The following is a 13614-nucleotide window of genomic DNA, read 5'->3' as shown; positions in this document are numbered from 1 at the left end:
ACTCAATATATAGGTTTTCAGAGAAAAGTTCGGTTAGGAGAAAAAAATTACGACGTAACCGAACTAAAAGTTCGTCTAGGAAAAATTTGCAACGTAACCGAACTAAAAGTTCGGTTAGGAAAAAAAATTGCGACGTAACCGAACTTTTCTCTGAAAAAAAAAACTCCATTAAAACTGAGTTCGGCTAGTTCGACAAAGTTTTTCACATAATTCCTAGCCGAAGTTCTCTCTGCAACTTCCATTTTCAACTCATTTTGATGATTACTACTCATTTTTCTAACCAAAACCGAATCACAAGTAATGTGGTTGTGGGAATTTCTTTGAATCGACATGACAACGAATCACAAATAATGGGTTTGTGAAAAATTAAATTTAATGGGTTTGTTATAGTTTTGATTTTGTTATATGTGTGTGATTATTAGGTTAGTTATAAATTAAATTAGGTTAATGGTAGGTCAGTCATTTCCACTTTTTAGGACACCCCTTATAACTATAGGGTAGATATTCTTATCACATAATGGTGCCCCACCAAAAAAAGGGTGGTGCCAAAAAAACGTTTCTAATTTTTGACAAACCAGTCCCATGTATAGTTGTTGCAAAAATAAAGCCACAAGGTTGACATAAACGAGTAATATTGTCGCTAGGGTTGACTAAACTAATAAAATATAGGCATCGAACAGTCAGCAAAGATCAACAGTTAATTAGTTAAGTACCAACGTCCAAAGTTTGCTCTGGCCACTGGTGCATTATATAGGTACCAAAAAGAAAACTAACCTGTTCGGCATCATATATTATTGGACATTTTCAATTTGTTTACATTTTTTTTTTGGTTATCTAGCAGTCATTGAGTATCTATGTCGATATTCATTGAACTTCAGAAAGTTTGCTACAAAGCAAGGTCTAAGTGCGCTAAGAGTACTAATTATACTGGTGCACTAAAATTTTCAGTGGTGCACCATAATGTACTTTTATCGGCATTACCGATTCATTTTCAGTTTTCTTATTAATCAATGAATCCAACTAGTTTAATCATGTGAAAAAAGATCTTTATCTTAGATACACAAGAACAAGAAAATATGAATCTGCTTCTACAATTAATTTTTCTTTGGAGGAATACATAAGATAAGTGATATCCACAGCGTAGGCTGTATCTGTGAAAAGCATCTCTTTTTCATCTTGGGTAACTATGTTGGCCTAAGGCTACTTATCAGCACACGGTGCCACTGTTACAGAAGAATTCGTTGAGGTATTTCTTGATGATAGGGCCGAAAAGTGATTGGTAGGCTCTCTCTGTGGGGTGGTAACTGTCCCAAAATACATATTTGGAGGGATCGTCACAAGTAAATGGGTTTAAGTCATTACATAGAATCACTGACTCTATCAATCCTGTCCCGCAACATCCTTTTGATGCCTCCTCGAAACCTAAATTTAAAAATTCCGAAAGTCATCAAAACATAGTTTATGATAAGGAAAATGCGCAACAAGGAAAACTAGGCATAAAAGACAATGTTTACGTACCATAATGGCGAGGACGGTTGATAACGTCTTGGAGAGGATTGTATATATCAACATACACAGCCCTACCATGTTCAAACTTATTAGCATTGAGGTTGTCAATGGATGAAGACAGCTTTGAGTTGAACATCTGAGCAGCTTGGTTATAACTCTTCGCACAATGTCTCTCTTCCCCTCCTCCTAATGCTCTTTGTGATGGAACGCATCCTATTGGCGGTGCACTGATAACTGCAAACCTCCTCGCTCCCATATCGTACAGTTCCTACGAGACCCATAAACTCTTCAGTTTCGATGTTATGCAATTTGCTTTGGTTTGTTAATTTTTTAAAATTGTCAAATTTGGATTACTTTTCTCCATTTCATAAAAATTTACTCGCTTCTTTAGTAATAAAAATATATACCTGAAGTAGATTGGTGGCTCCTTGAACCATAAGATCAGCATATGCAGGGACATCATAATTGGATCTTAATTGTGGAGTAAAATAGGTATTAGCAAGGTCATCACTTCCTGCAACAACTAGGTACACACTCTCCGATATGATACTCTTAGTTTTCTCTTCTCCTCCAACAGCTTTAATTTTAGCTAGGTATTCTTCAAATAACTCCATTTGTCTCGCCAGCCCAATAACCGACTAATAAAACAAACGCAAACAATTATTAGTATGATCAGATCAGAGACCAAAATAAGGTGCAAAATGAAAAAATATAGTTGCACAAAAAATGTGTGTGCATATACCACTATTTTAGCTGTAAGGGGATCATATCCTGCACCACCGGACGCGAAGCTTACGCCAGTAAGGAGATCATTTGGTCCCAATGACGGGTCAAGATATGCTGGTAAAACATCCTTAATCCCAAATGCTTTAACTGTAGATTGAAATTATTGAAGTGATGACGTCTAAATTACTCTTACAAATTCAAAACAACAAATATTGTGGCATGATGCATCATTGTCAACTTAATGTTGGCAGATTTGTATTTATAAATTCTATAGATATCAACTCTATAATCTAGATATTTTCAGCATCAAAAAAACATACTTACATATAAACCAGATATCTCAACCAAAGATCATTTTACATACAACCAATGTACTGAAAACAGAACAACACTTTACTGAGAGACCCGGTGTTTAATCTTGTAATCACATAATTGTCTGCAGTTTGCTCATGCATGATGCATCTATACAAACAATTTAACAGTACTATCTATTTTGAAGAAAGAAAAAAAAGACGTACTTCTAGCCAAAGTGCCAAACTAAGAAATATATTTTGCAAAAACATATATTTTGTAAACTTTCTTAAAATTGTTGCAAGAACGGCAAAGTCAGTTGAAACTTGAAAGCCTATCCGGGAGTTCAATTTTGGCCAAAAAAAGCTAATTTCACACTGTCTATTACCACATCACTATATTAAGTGTTCAAACACTTAATAAATGTGGAAAGTGATGACGGTAAAATATGCTTCAAAAGGTTAAATAAATAAAGCATGAGCATAAAATATTTCATGCAACAAAATTTTCCTTCAAGAAATATATATATAGAACTGTATGCATGAAATCAAGTTAGTGCTTTAGTAGGAACAAAATCATAACATAGATACGCATGAATCCATGGAAAGCGAGAAATGGATATTTTTACTCATGCAAAGATGTACTACTGTGTGATCATTTACCTATCAAGTCACTTGGGATTAAGCCATTGCTAAACCTTCCGGATGGTGTTCCACCCATAAAATCTCTTCCATAAGGTGAGTAATTAGCCTTGACAACTGAATGTATGTGATTATTATTCCCCAGATCAACGATGGAGTCCCCGAAAACAAGAACAGCAGGAACTCTAACATTAGGTGGTAACTTAATGGCAGTTATTTGGACTAACTGAACAAGAATGCAAAAGAGAAGTATACTACAGAAAATTATATTTGCTGCTGATGAAAAAGAAGCCATCTTGTTTGTAGACAAAAACTGCACAGTCACTCTGTAGTAATGTTAATAGAGAGGTCGATCGAAGTTATATAGGCATGTAAATCGTTGATGTACCTCTCATTCTAATTGCAGAGTTATTGCCAAGAATTTAATTTTGTTAAAATTAGTGGTTGGGATTGTTGGGTAAATTACTAATAAAGTAACTGAGAAGAAGATGCATTATCATTCAAGTTCAAAGAAAGTAAACTAAGCTTAATCATGTTATCAGTGACATATTCTTTTCCTACGAAGTCACCACCTTTAGAGATTACAACTTTGTTAGACTCAGCTACAAATTTAAAACCTTTCCCAAGTAAGATGGTTTCTGAGATAAGATTCTTGCATATGTCCGGGACGTGATACACGTCATTCAATGCGAGAGTTTTTCCTGAAGTGAGCTTCAATTCAACCTTGCCTTTTCCTACCACTTTAGAGGTAGAAGAGTTTCCCATAAACAATTTCTCATCGTCTCCTACTTTGTTATAGGAGGAGAAAGCATTTCTGAACTTACAGACATGCCTAGTGGCTCCAGAATCAAGCCACCAGTCTCTCACATTGGTCACATTAGAGACAAGGTTGACTTCAGACACCATGCCAGTAAAATATCCAGAATCATCTACTACGTTTGCCTTATTTTTCTGTTTAGGATCATTTTTGGTCTTTTTAGGTGCCCTACAGTCCTTGGCCATATGACCAGTTTTCCCACAGTTATAGCAGTCGCCTTTGATTGTGTTTTTGTAGACACCACCCTTTGGCTTAAGATGGTTACCTTTGGAGTTACGTTGTTTGTTACGTTTACCATTTTTGCTGGATTCTCCGTGCTTTTTCTTTGATGGAGTGTTATCGTCCAGGACATGAGCTTTGTTTGACATGTCTTTGCTCAGCATCAGGCTCTTGTCCTTGCAGCACAGAAGTTCCTCCACCTGGATCTTTTTCCCCAGCTCCACCATGGTGAATTCACGATTCTTGTTTCGCAGCCTCCTCTTGTACTCTTCCATGAGGGTGGTAGCTTTTCAATCACTGCAGATACTTGTAGAGATTCATCAATATGCATGCCTTCAGCAAGAATTTCGTTGATGAGTAGCTGGAGTTCGACGAATTGTTCTACAACAGGCTTTTCATCAGTCATATTATATTCCAGGAACCTAGCCACCAAGAACTTCTTGCTTCCAGCTGCCTCAGCAAGATATTTTTCTTCTAAGGCTTCCCATAAATCAAAAGCAGTAAAATTCTCTTTTGCATTATAAAAGTCGTACAAGGAGTCATCCAGACAGTTAAGAATATGGTTTTTGCACATGTAATTCTTCCTAGTCCACCTATCCAGTCTATCTTCTTCTGCTTATGTTTGTGACTCCTCACATGTTTGGCATGATAGACTAGGACATGTTAATTTCAAATCTAAAGGCAATATCCTCTTTACTATATTTTGTAACAACATGGGAAAAAGTACTGTAGACAAACCCCCAAAGTTTAGTGGCAAAGATTTTAAACGATGGCAGTTCAAAATGTTATTCTTCTTAAAAGACCAAAGGCTAGATGAAGTTGCCTTAGAAAGACCCTCAAGAAGGCTTCATGACCGACCCTCAAGAACTTAAAACAGTAGAAGAGATGTTTACAGAAAAACAGAGGGAGAGTAGAAGAGATGTTTCTCTGTGGTGTGTATTTTCTGAGCTTACAACTACTCTCTTATATAGTGTTTGTGTAGTTACAAACAAGAAAGAAAACCCATGCGTATGACAGTCAAAGAAAACCCATGCGTATGACAGAAATACTGGTAATGTTGGGTTAAAGATAGTGCATGGAACAGTGTGTTGCTGCCAAGCCAAATACGTACAGACAAGGGAGCCAGGACAAAACACGTACAGACAAAGAAGCCAAGACAAGCACGTTCAGACAAAGAAGTCAGGACAAAACACGTGCAGACAAAGAAGAGATTCTTCAACTTGTGTGGAAAACACGTACCAAAAATTTCAGCAAAAAGATAGGATCTAATGAACCCACACCCACACCCGGACCCGAACCCGAGCCCGACCCGACCCGACCGACCGGACGGACGGCGATTTTAGACTTAAATACCATATAATTGGCTATAAGGGCATGGCCCTTGGGTCATTAGACTTTTGTGCTTTGAGGGAAGGCCTAGACTAGGGCAAGGTTGCCTTTCCCGTACGCGCGGTGCTTCACACAGAAGCACGCACGCCGCCGCCGTCCGTCCGGTCGGGTCGGGCTCGGGCTCGGGTTCGGGTCCGGGTGTAGGTGTGGGTGTGGGTTCATTAGATCCTATCTTTTTGCTGAAATTTTTGGTACGTGTTTTCCACACAAGTAGAAGAATCTCTTCTTTGTCTGCACGTGTTTTGTCCTGACTTGTTTGTCTGAACGTGCTTGTCTTGGCTTCTTTGTCTGTACGTGTTTTGTCCTGGCTCCCTTGTCTGTACGTATTTGGCTTGGCAGCAACACACTGCTCCATGCACTATCTTTAACCCAACATTACCAGTATTTCTGTCATACGCATGGGTTTTCTTTGACTGTCATACGCATGGGTTTTCTTTATTGTTTGTAACTACACAAACACTATATAAGAGAGTAGTTGTAAGCTCAGAAAATACACACCACAGAGAAACATCTCTTCTACTCTCCCTCTGTTTTTCTGTAAACATCTCTTCTACTGTTTTAAGTTCTGCCAAGCTCTATGGGTACCCTCATTGTTTGCTACATTGAGGGGTACTAACTGTAGTTGTATCCTGGAGGTGACTCGCCAACTGCTGTAGCATCTCAGAGGAGTGGCAGGCGATATTGCCTTTAGATTTTAGTCAATGTGGGACTATTGTTTTATCTATTCAAATGAAAAAACAATTAATGGGCAATAGGTCTAGGGATCAAAACATAGTCCATGTAAAAAATTAGTATTTTTAAAACGTTTTTTCTAACAGGGAATTGTATTTATTAAATTCAATTGATTATAAACAGCTAGCTATGATCTAATTATCTTGGGTTCAATGGGTTTGCATATAGGCTATAGCTAGAAATCTTTTCTTTTTCAAGGAACCAAAATCTTTATGTCTATTTGTATATACTTGTGGAGCATGCATTACGGTGATATATAGAAGTACTCTACCACCAATTACATTTTTCTCTTGATCATGGAAGCATCAACGTTATAGCTGCTTAATTTGCTGCATATATATAGATAGATCATGATTATGCCATCACATAGCAAATGTTTCTTTCCTGTTGCATCATTCATTAACACTGAGACAGTACGACTCGTTAATAGTGCTTTCCTACCGTGAAGACAGCCTAGTATTATTGTCTAACCTCGTTTTAGAAAAAGTGACATTCTCGCTATATCGTTTTTGCCCAGAAATATTTTAAATTAAAAAAGTGAAATTATCATTTTTCATAAAACGGAAGAAGTATAACATTTGGCTGGGCAGCTTTCCCAAACCAAACATGAGATTTGCTAGGGAAGCCAGAAACCTTCAGGCGCACTCCACATGGATCGGAGGCCCCAGTCGGGCAGCTTATTTTTCTTTTTTTTTATTATCGAAAGAGTTCTAATTTTTAATTTTTCCTATAGAAGATCTCTAATTAATTTAGCCCCTGTGCTCGGCAAAGAATGAACCCAGCCAAATCGTGCAATTACAAGAAGGCAACCCTAACTGCCGCCAGACACATCTTGTCAGGGTGTCACCTTTCTTCACCGGTAAACTTAATCAAGGTGGTCCAACAAGGACCAGCCTCCATTTAACGGTGTATTTATGAATATCTTTATTTTTCTCTGATTTCTTTTTTGTTATGTCTTACATAAATCAGTATCGTTGTATGCGTACACGTGTTTGCGATTTCATTTTGTGCTCCTGAGTTGAACACATATGGGCTCAATTTGAAGGTGTTTAACAAAGATTGCAACTTAAGAGTCATATATGGTAGGGTTGTTGGGTACGTTATCAAAAACCAAATTGAATAATATGAGAACGACAATGCAAAGGGCAAATGCATGAGGAGGCTCTATCGACATGAATTATTGTTGTATTATCCACCATACCGTTACAATTCTTTGTAATATGATTTTCATTTATTTATTACATCTCATATTACCGACAACAAAAAAAGAATAGAAAAAGGTGATCAATCTAAACACAAACCTAAGCAAAAAAAAAAAAACTGAAGCAAATTGATGTGATGCGGAAGCTTATAATAGGAAATAAATTGATATCGGTGACTTGAAATGGATAAACAATCAAATCAATTTCTTCTACCCTTTGAATGAAAGAAGAATCTAAAAATAGAGATTCTTCCCCTAGAATTTATAGTTTCTACCCAATATCAATTGGAAACTACATGAATGATATCTCTACTTCCTTTTTTTCCTATGGACGCACTAATAATTTTCCTTTACACTTTAATGTTTTTCCTGTCATTCAACTTGGCATCTTATCTCATCCTGCCATCCTCTTCAGAAGTCTTGACCGAGTTTCATTCCATATGCCTTGTTCTCCTTCTTGATAGAGTCATAAAGCCATCCTGATTTATACTCCTGAAGGTTTACCATTTTTCGGCGAGAAAAACGACTGGGAAAAAAAACCTCTCTTCTATAGATTTTGGGAAGATTATTGGCTTGGTGAAGGAAGATTATGTGATATGTTCCTTTGGCTTATGAAGCTTCAAGGATCAAGGAGTTTGTTGTGGCTAGCATGTATGAAGTTAGGGAAGGTGGTATAAGGTGGGCGTTTATGCCTAGGCAAAGATACTCTCAAACCATTACAAGTGAAGTGTTATCTATATAAAATGTTCTTTCTTCCATATCTATTCAAGAAGGGGTTATGGACACCCGAATTTGGGTTGGTAGTGATCATGGTCAATATACGGTTAAGGATTGTTTTAAAGACAACAGTGATCAAGGTGAGCCCGGTTATCCAAACAATGTTGTTTGTAGTAATGAGTACCCTCAAAAAATCAATTTCTTATTCGTTGGATTCTTTCTCATGATCGAGTAATGACGGCGGATAACCTTTTAAGAAGAGGTATGGATGTCTCAATTGTATGTCGTTTTTTGTGAGGAAGACGATGAATCGAGTTCGCACTTGTTTTATGGTTGTTGGAGAATCCGTAGAATATGGGACTACTTTGTTGAAGGGTGCAACTTTGGATGGTCATATGACCCTAATATCGTTACATCTATTAAGGATTGGAAGTTGAATTGGGGAGATGAAAGACTTATTCGAATATGGAACAACACCCCGATTGCTATATGGTGGTGTATATGGAAAGAACTAAATACAAGAACCTTCGGTAACAAATAGAAAACTTTTGCAAGCCTCATTAGAGATATCAAATTACAAGCGTTCTTTTGGGACGAATCGAATACAAAAATGTTAGGGCTTACGACAAATATGGTGATTTCTTTATGAGATTCGTTATACCGGCCTCCGTAAAAAAATTGTGTCTTTCTTCGTGGGTAGTTGAATCCCCTTCGGTTTCCCATTTTTGTTCGGTTTTAACTATTGGGTTAAACAAGAATTAGTATCCAAGTACAACGGACATCCAAATAAGGATTTATATATCAACAATACTCCAACATATACAATACCAAGTCATCTTGAAATTCAGCACATAATAAGTCTCAAAAGCATACACACAACTCAACTCAAACTTCAACCACATACTAGGTCAATTCAATAATTTACCCTACAAACACATATGTATAACTATGTTGTACTTATCAAATACACCATGTATACTAATACGATTGTAACAAAATTTTCACCATGCAATCATAACAATCTCAAGGACATTCTGTACAAATTTCAAATAAATATAACGGTCGAATATAAAATTATGATATGTTCTAACAGGCGTAACTAGAAAGCATATGTTGTTCGGCTACCTCTCGAACTGGGTTGAATTGAAATTTTTACAGCATACTCATGATTCAAACGGGTACTCATATTTGTACTTAAAAGGGGCAATATCCTGTTGGGGGACACTTATATTGCGATTGACAAAATAAGGGACGGAAATATTAAAATTCCTAAGTAAGAGACTTCGGTCATTTCGTGCCCGGACAAATTCGTAAATGCCAAGCGTGTCATAAATTTCCTTCATTTTTCGACGTCGTCCTGGTTGTCCAGAATTTTATTGGACAACAGGAAAATACGGTGTATGACAACACGGCTTACACCATGTATAGGACGTATGCACAACATGGACAATATTGTCAAAACCAAGTATACAACTGTTAGTCTATATTCAAGAATTGTAAGTTCCGGTTGGCACGACCCGTCCTTATGTTCTTGGGTACACATGCTCTCTCTTACACTAGGAAAACAATGTATACAACAATGTGTACACCAAAAATATATTATTATTTTAATGGGTTTACACCTTGGACAACTCGTATTGTGATTCGCTTTACACCACTAACCTTGTGATAAATACAAGTCCGATCGTCTTGAAATTTTTACAGACATTATAGACAGTGAAAGGTATAACATATCAAAAATTCGAAGATTTAATGGTTAGAGTTTAATTAACGGTTCAAACAATACTCATTCATTTACGTGACATAAAAACCCTAACTCGAAACTTACCTTAGAAATTCAACTCTTAACCTAGGTTTTCAAGAGGATCAACAATTGAAACTTAATAGTACCAATAGTAAATGATAAATCAAGAATAAAACTTGCCTTAGACTTGAGATCAAAACCTAGAGCCTCATATGGTTTCAGTAACACTTGTTTTCCGCCTTCCCTTTTGCATCCGGTTTCTTCTTCTCTCTAGACGAATGAACACTAGGTTTATTATTTTTATTCAACTAAGGGAATTTATCTTATATATATTACACTAACCTAAGTTACATGTGTTATCCAAACACAAGTTTCTTCTGGAAGCCTAATCAGTAACATGTAAGTAATCGGGGTGTTTCACTTCTTCTTCTCTAGATCTCTAATCCACCTATCATCGCCGGCATAACCATAAAAAAGATCATTAAAAAAGCGTGAGCCGTAAACATTATAGAGTTGATGATTTCCACCCAGAATTTGATCTACTCTTTATCTCCTCCCATTTACTTGCAAACTCAATCTGTGGACAATCCATTTTTCCTGAGTCTTCAGATACAGATAACATTTCAGAATTCTTATTTACATCCGCCCCCAAGATATAGGTATCCAGAAAAGCTTTTCCTTCTTCAGTTAGGCTATACTCAACAAATGTCTTCTCATCCATTTCTTCCACCTTATGTTCTTATGCAAGTCTTGAACAATTCTCATCTACATGATCAACAACAAAACATTCTTTGCATATTTCATATGGTTGCATATCAAAGTGATATTTGACCCATACTTTTCCACCTGAAGGAGCATCCAGTCATCCTCATCTTCTCAAAGGTTCTTTGAGATTGACTTCCACATAAACAATATTAGTTACATGTCTATTCAGGAAATACTTTTTTCCTTATGCCTTTGCAAATATCATTTACCAACTTATCATTTAAGATAATCTGTTTTAGGTTCTTCAATCTAACACACCAGATTTGACTGAGAAACTTATGATCGCCAAGATGAATATTTGATTTACATTGTTGGAAACATAGAGGATAACATATGAACCATTTGAGATGAGGCTATCATGAGCACTTTTTCTTTCAAATCTAAAGAGAACAGATTAGTTCCTTTAGAAATCATTTGCTACCTCTAGTAGCTTGTTCATTTGAGATTGACCTCTTTTTTGACTTCCTCGTAATTCAATGGATCCTTGGATATGATCTTTCCCAGTAACTGTAAGAAAATTCCTCCGTTGCATCCTTTACCACCTTAGAAGATGTGATTGCTCTCATGATAGTTCGAGAAGAACTAGCTTCAATATTTGTAGATTGCATCTTCATAGAAATGTTATCCATTTGTATTTTTTTTTTTTTCATATATAAGAACTATCAGGGCATTGAGTAGTGGTCGAATATCTTATCAAATTATAAAAGGTTTGAAGATATACGGAGTAATCTTGTTTCCCAAAACAAAGATGGTGTTAGTTGTAATCCTCTATTCTCGGGTTAATAGTTTTGAGCAATTTTTGAATTCTAGATAGGAGGGAAAGTTTCCTAAAACTAATGTTGAGATTATTTGGTTTTGAACCGCCGATTTGACCCGGCTAACTCACTGTTTTTGATTGATATGATGAATGATAAGCGTGATTTTATGAAGAAACTAAAGGATGACTAAAGGAAGTCTATGGAACTGATGAGATTTTGTTGATATGGAATATCAAGCTCAAACTACACACAATTATGTTGAAAAGCAACGCAACTGTCGGAAAACAAGCAAAACTGCGACAACTCAAGAGAATGAACTGAATCTTGAACCACTATTGGTTTTCACAACTGGATAACACAGAGATCAACAGGAGATAGCAACACATTAGTTTTGTTCCTTCAATAGACTTAAAAGAAAAATTTTATGAAATAACAGAAAGAAAAATCTTAGATTACTTTTACAAGCTAATCCAAAACAAAAGCCTTAAGAAAAGGTTTTAAACATTAATTAAATAGCTAGAAAAACTATTGATCAACATAAAAGCTTTGAGATCATGATAAGACTGAAGAAATCAAGAAATAAAATTAAAGAAAAAGAAAATTGAGTTAACTCAGTTTCGCCAGATTCGCATAGGTTTTTTTTTTTTTTTTGGAGGAAGCTCGCTTTTTCAACTTTGGCTGGGAAATACGATGAAAGGACATTGTATTTCAAAATTAATGATATTCACTATTGTTCAGTTTAACTTAGCCTGTTGGCTTAGCTTTAATGATATTTACTATTTTTTTTTCAGAATTCAAATAAAAAAAAAATTACAATGAAAGCACATTTTTGAACTTTTACATATATTAGGTCCACATTTAGATCCCTTGCAACCCCTAAACCATTATGCTGCACCAATAATGGGTTTCAATCTAACGGATTCCATCACTTGCTCCCATTATGAAAATTATACTGATTCAACTGAGAGATAAGAGTTTTAAAGAACAACACGCCCGGACCCACCAAAGTGAAATGGTTCACATGTAATCGGTGGCGTATTTCACATTGAGAAAATTCATATACGCTTCTTATCTTCCCAAACTCTGGTCTCTTTCTTTCAAAGGGTGACGATGCATCAATTCTGGAAAGTGTGTGCATTTAAATTAGCGTTTCAACCATAACCTAGGTATGTATGCCATCAATGAAAGTCATTGAGAAAATACATGCCAAATTTACCGAACCTTTTATTCGCTAAATTTCAATTCTTGTCCAGTTTTAGTTCCATTCTTGTCCAGTTTTAGTAAATAAGTTTGGAGGGATCTTTATCTTAGGACAAATGTTAACCTATGCACAGGGGAAGAGGTTAAGCAAGTATTAATTGTTCTTGGATTAACAAGTTTTTTTTATAGGAAACATAATTCTTTTCATGTTAATTAATAAGGGATTAATAAGCATACTGAAATTTCAAAAGCACCCTTAAGTGTGGCTATTTTTATTAATTTATTTTTTATCTTTTCTGATCAAAAACATCCAAAAATTGATGCCTAATTTTTTTCGAAGGAAATGAAAAAACAACCTAACAAATATGTTTCAAAAAAAAAAACAACCCCACAAAATCAAATAACAAATTGCTCAAACTCAATTTCCACTACCTGGTTGCATTATTTCCTAATCTCACTAAACTTCAATGCACTTGCACTATCATTATCTTTATCTTCATCACTTGATAATGGAAACTCGTTCAAATCACATGTGTGTTCTTGTTTTGGTGGTTCATTTAAATCTACAAGTCTTCTTGATAAACCATGGCTACTTTGAACACATTGTTCCATCAAGCACTAACATACAATACAATGAAATCAAATACCAAAAATCATTAGTATTTCACCCTTACATGAAACAAACTTTTTTTTTATAATTGGCATAAGATAAGCGGTCGAGTTTCCACCTAGCGGTCGAGACTAGACCTCTAGAGGTATCCTAGCGACCGCCAGGTCTGGATTACACCGCTAGCGGTGTAATCTCGACCATTCACGGTCGGTGCTCTACCGCCTATAAATACCCCTATTCCCATCAGTTTTCATTCACAAAAAAAAAAAAAAAATCTTCCTTCCCGTCTCTAGAG

General features: G+C 36.0%; 1 protein-coding gene across 1 annotated transcript; it reads right to left on the bottom strand.

The window, feature by feature from the left end:
• Nucleotides 1–1059: 1059 nt before the first annotated feature.
• On the bottom strand, nucleotides 1060–3482 carry LOC113288961 (GDSL esterase/lipase EXL3-like). The gene is made up of 5 exons (XM_026538124.1): nucleotides 3189–3482; nucleotides 2252–2382; nucleotides 1917–2147; nucleotides 1519–1777; nucleotides 1060–1422 (listed from the first exon to the last, which is right to left on the bottom strand). Exons 1-5 carry the CDS (start codon nucleotides 3460–3462, stop codon nucleotides 1208–1210), a joined length of 1110 nt encoding a protein of 369 aa, XP_026393909.1. The 5' UTR covers nucleotides 3463–3482; the 3' UTR covers nucleotides 1060–1207.
• Nucleotides 3483–13614: the final 10132 nt, after the last annotated feature.

Source organism: Papaver somniferum, chromosome 6 (assembly GCF_003573695.1).
Source record: "Papaver somniferum cultivar HN1 chromosome 6, ASM357369v1, whole genome shotgun sequence".
NCBI classification, from domain to species: domain Eukaryota; kingdom Viridiplantae; phylum Streptophyta; class Magnoliopsida; order Ranunculales; family Papaveraceae; genus Papaver; species Papaver somniferum.
This window is presented reverse-complemented; position numbering and strand designations above follow the sequence as displayed.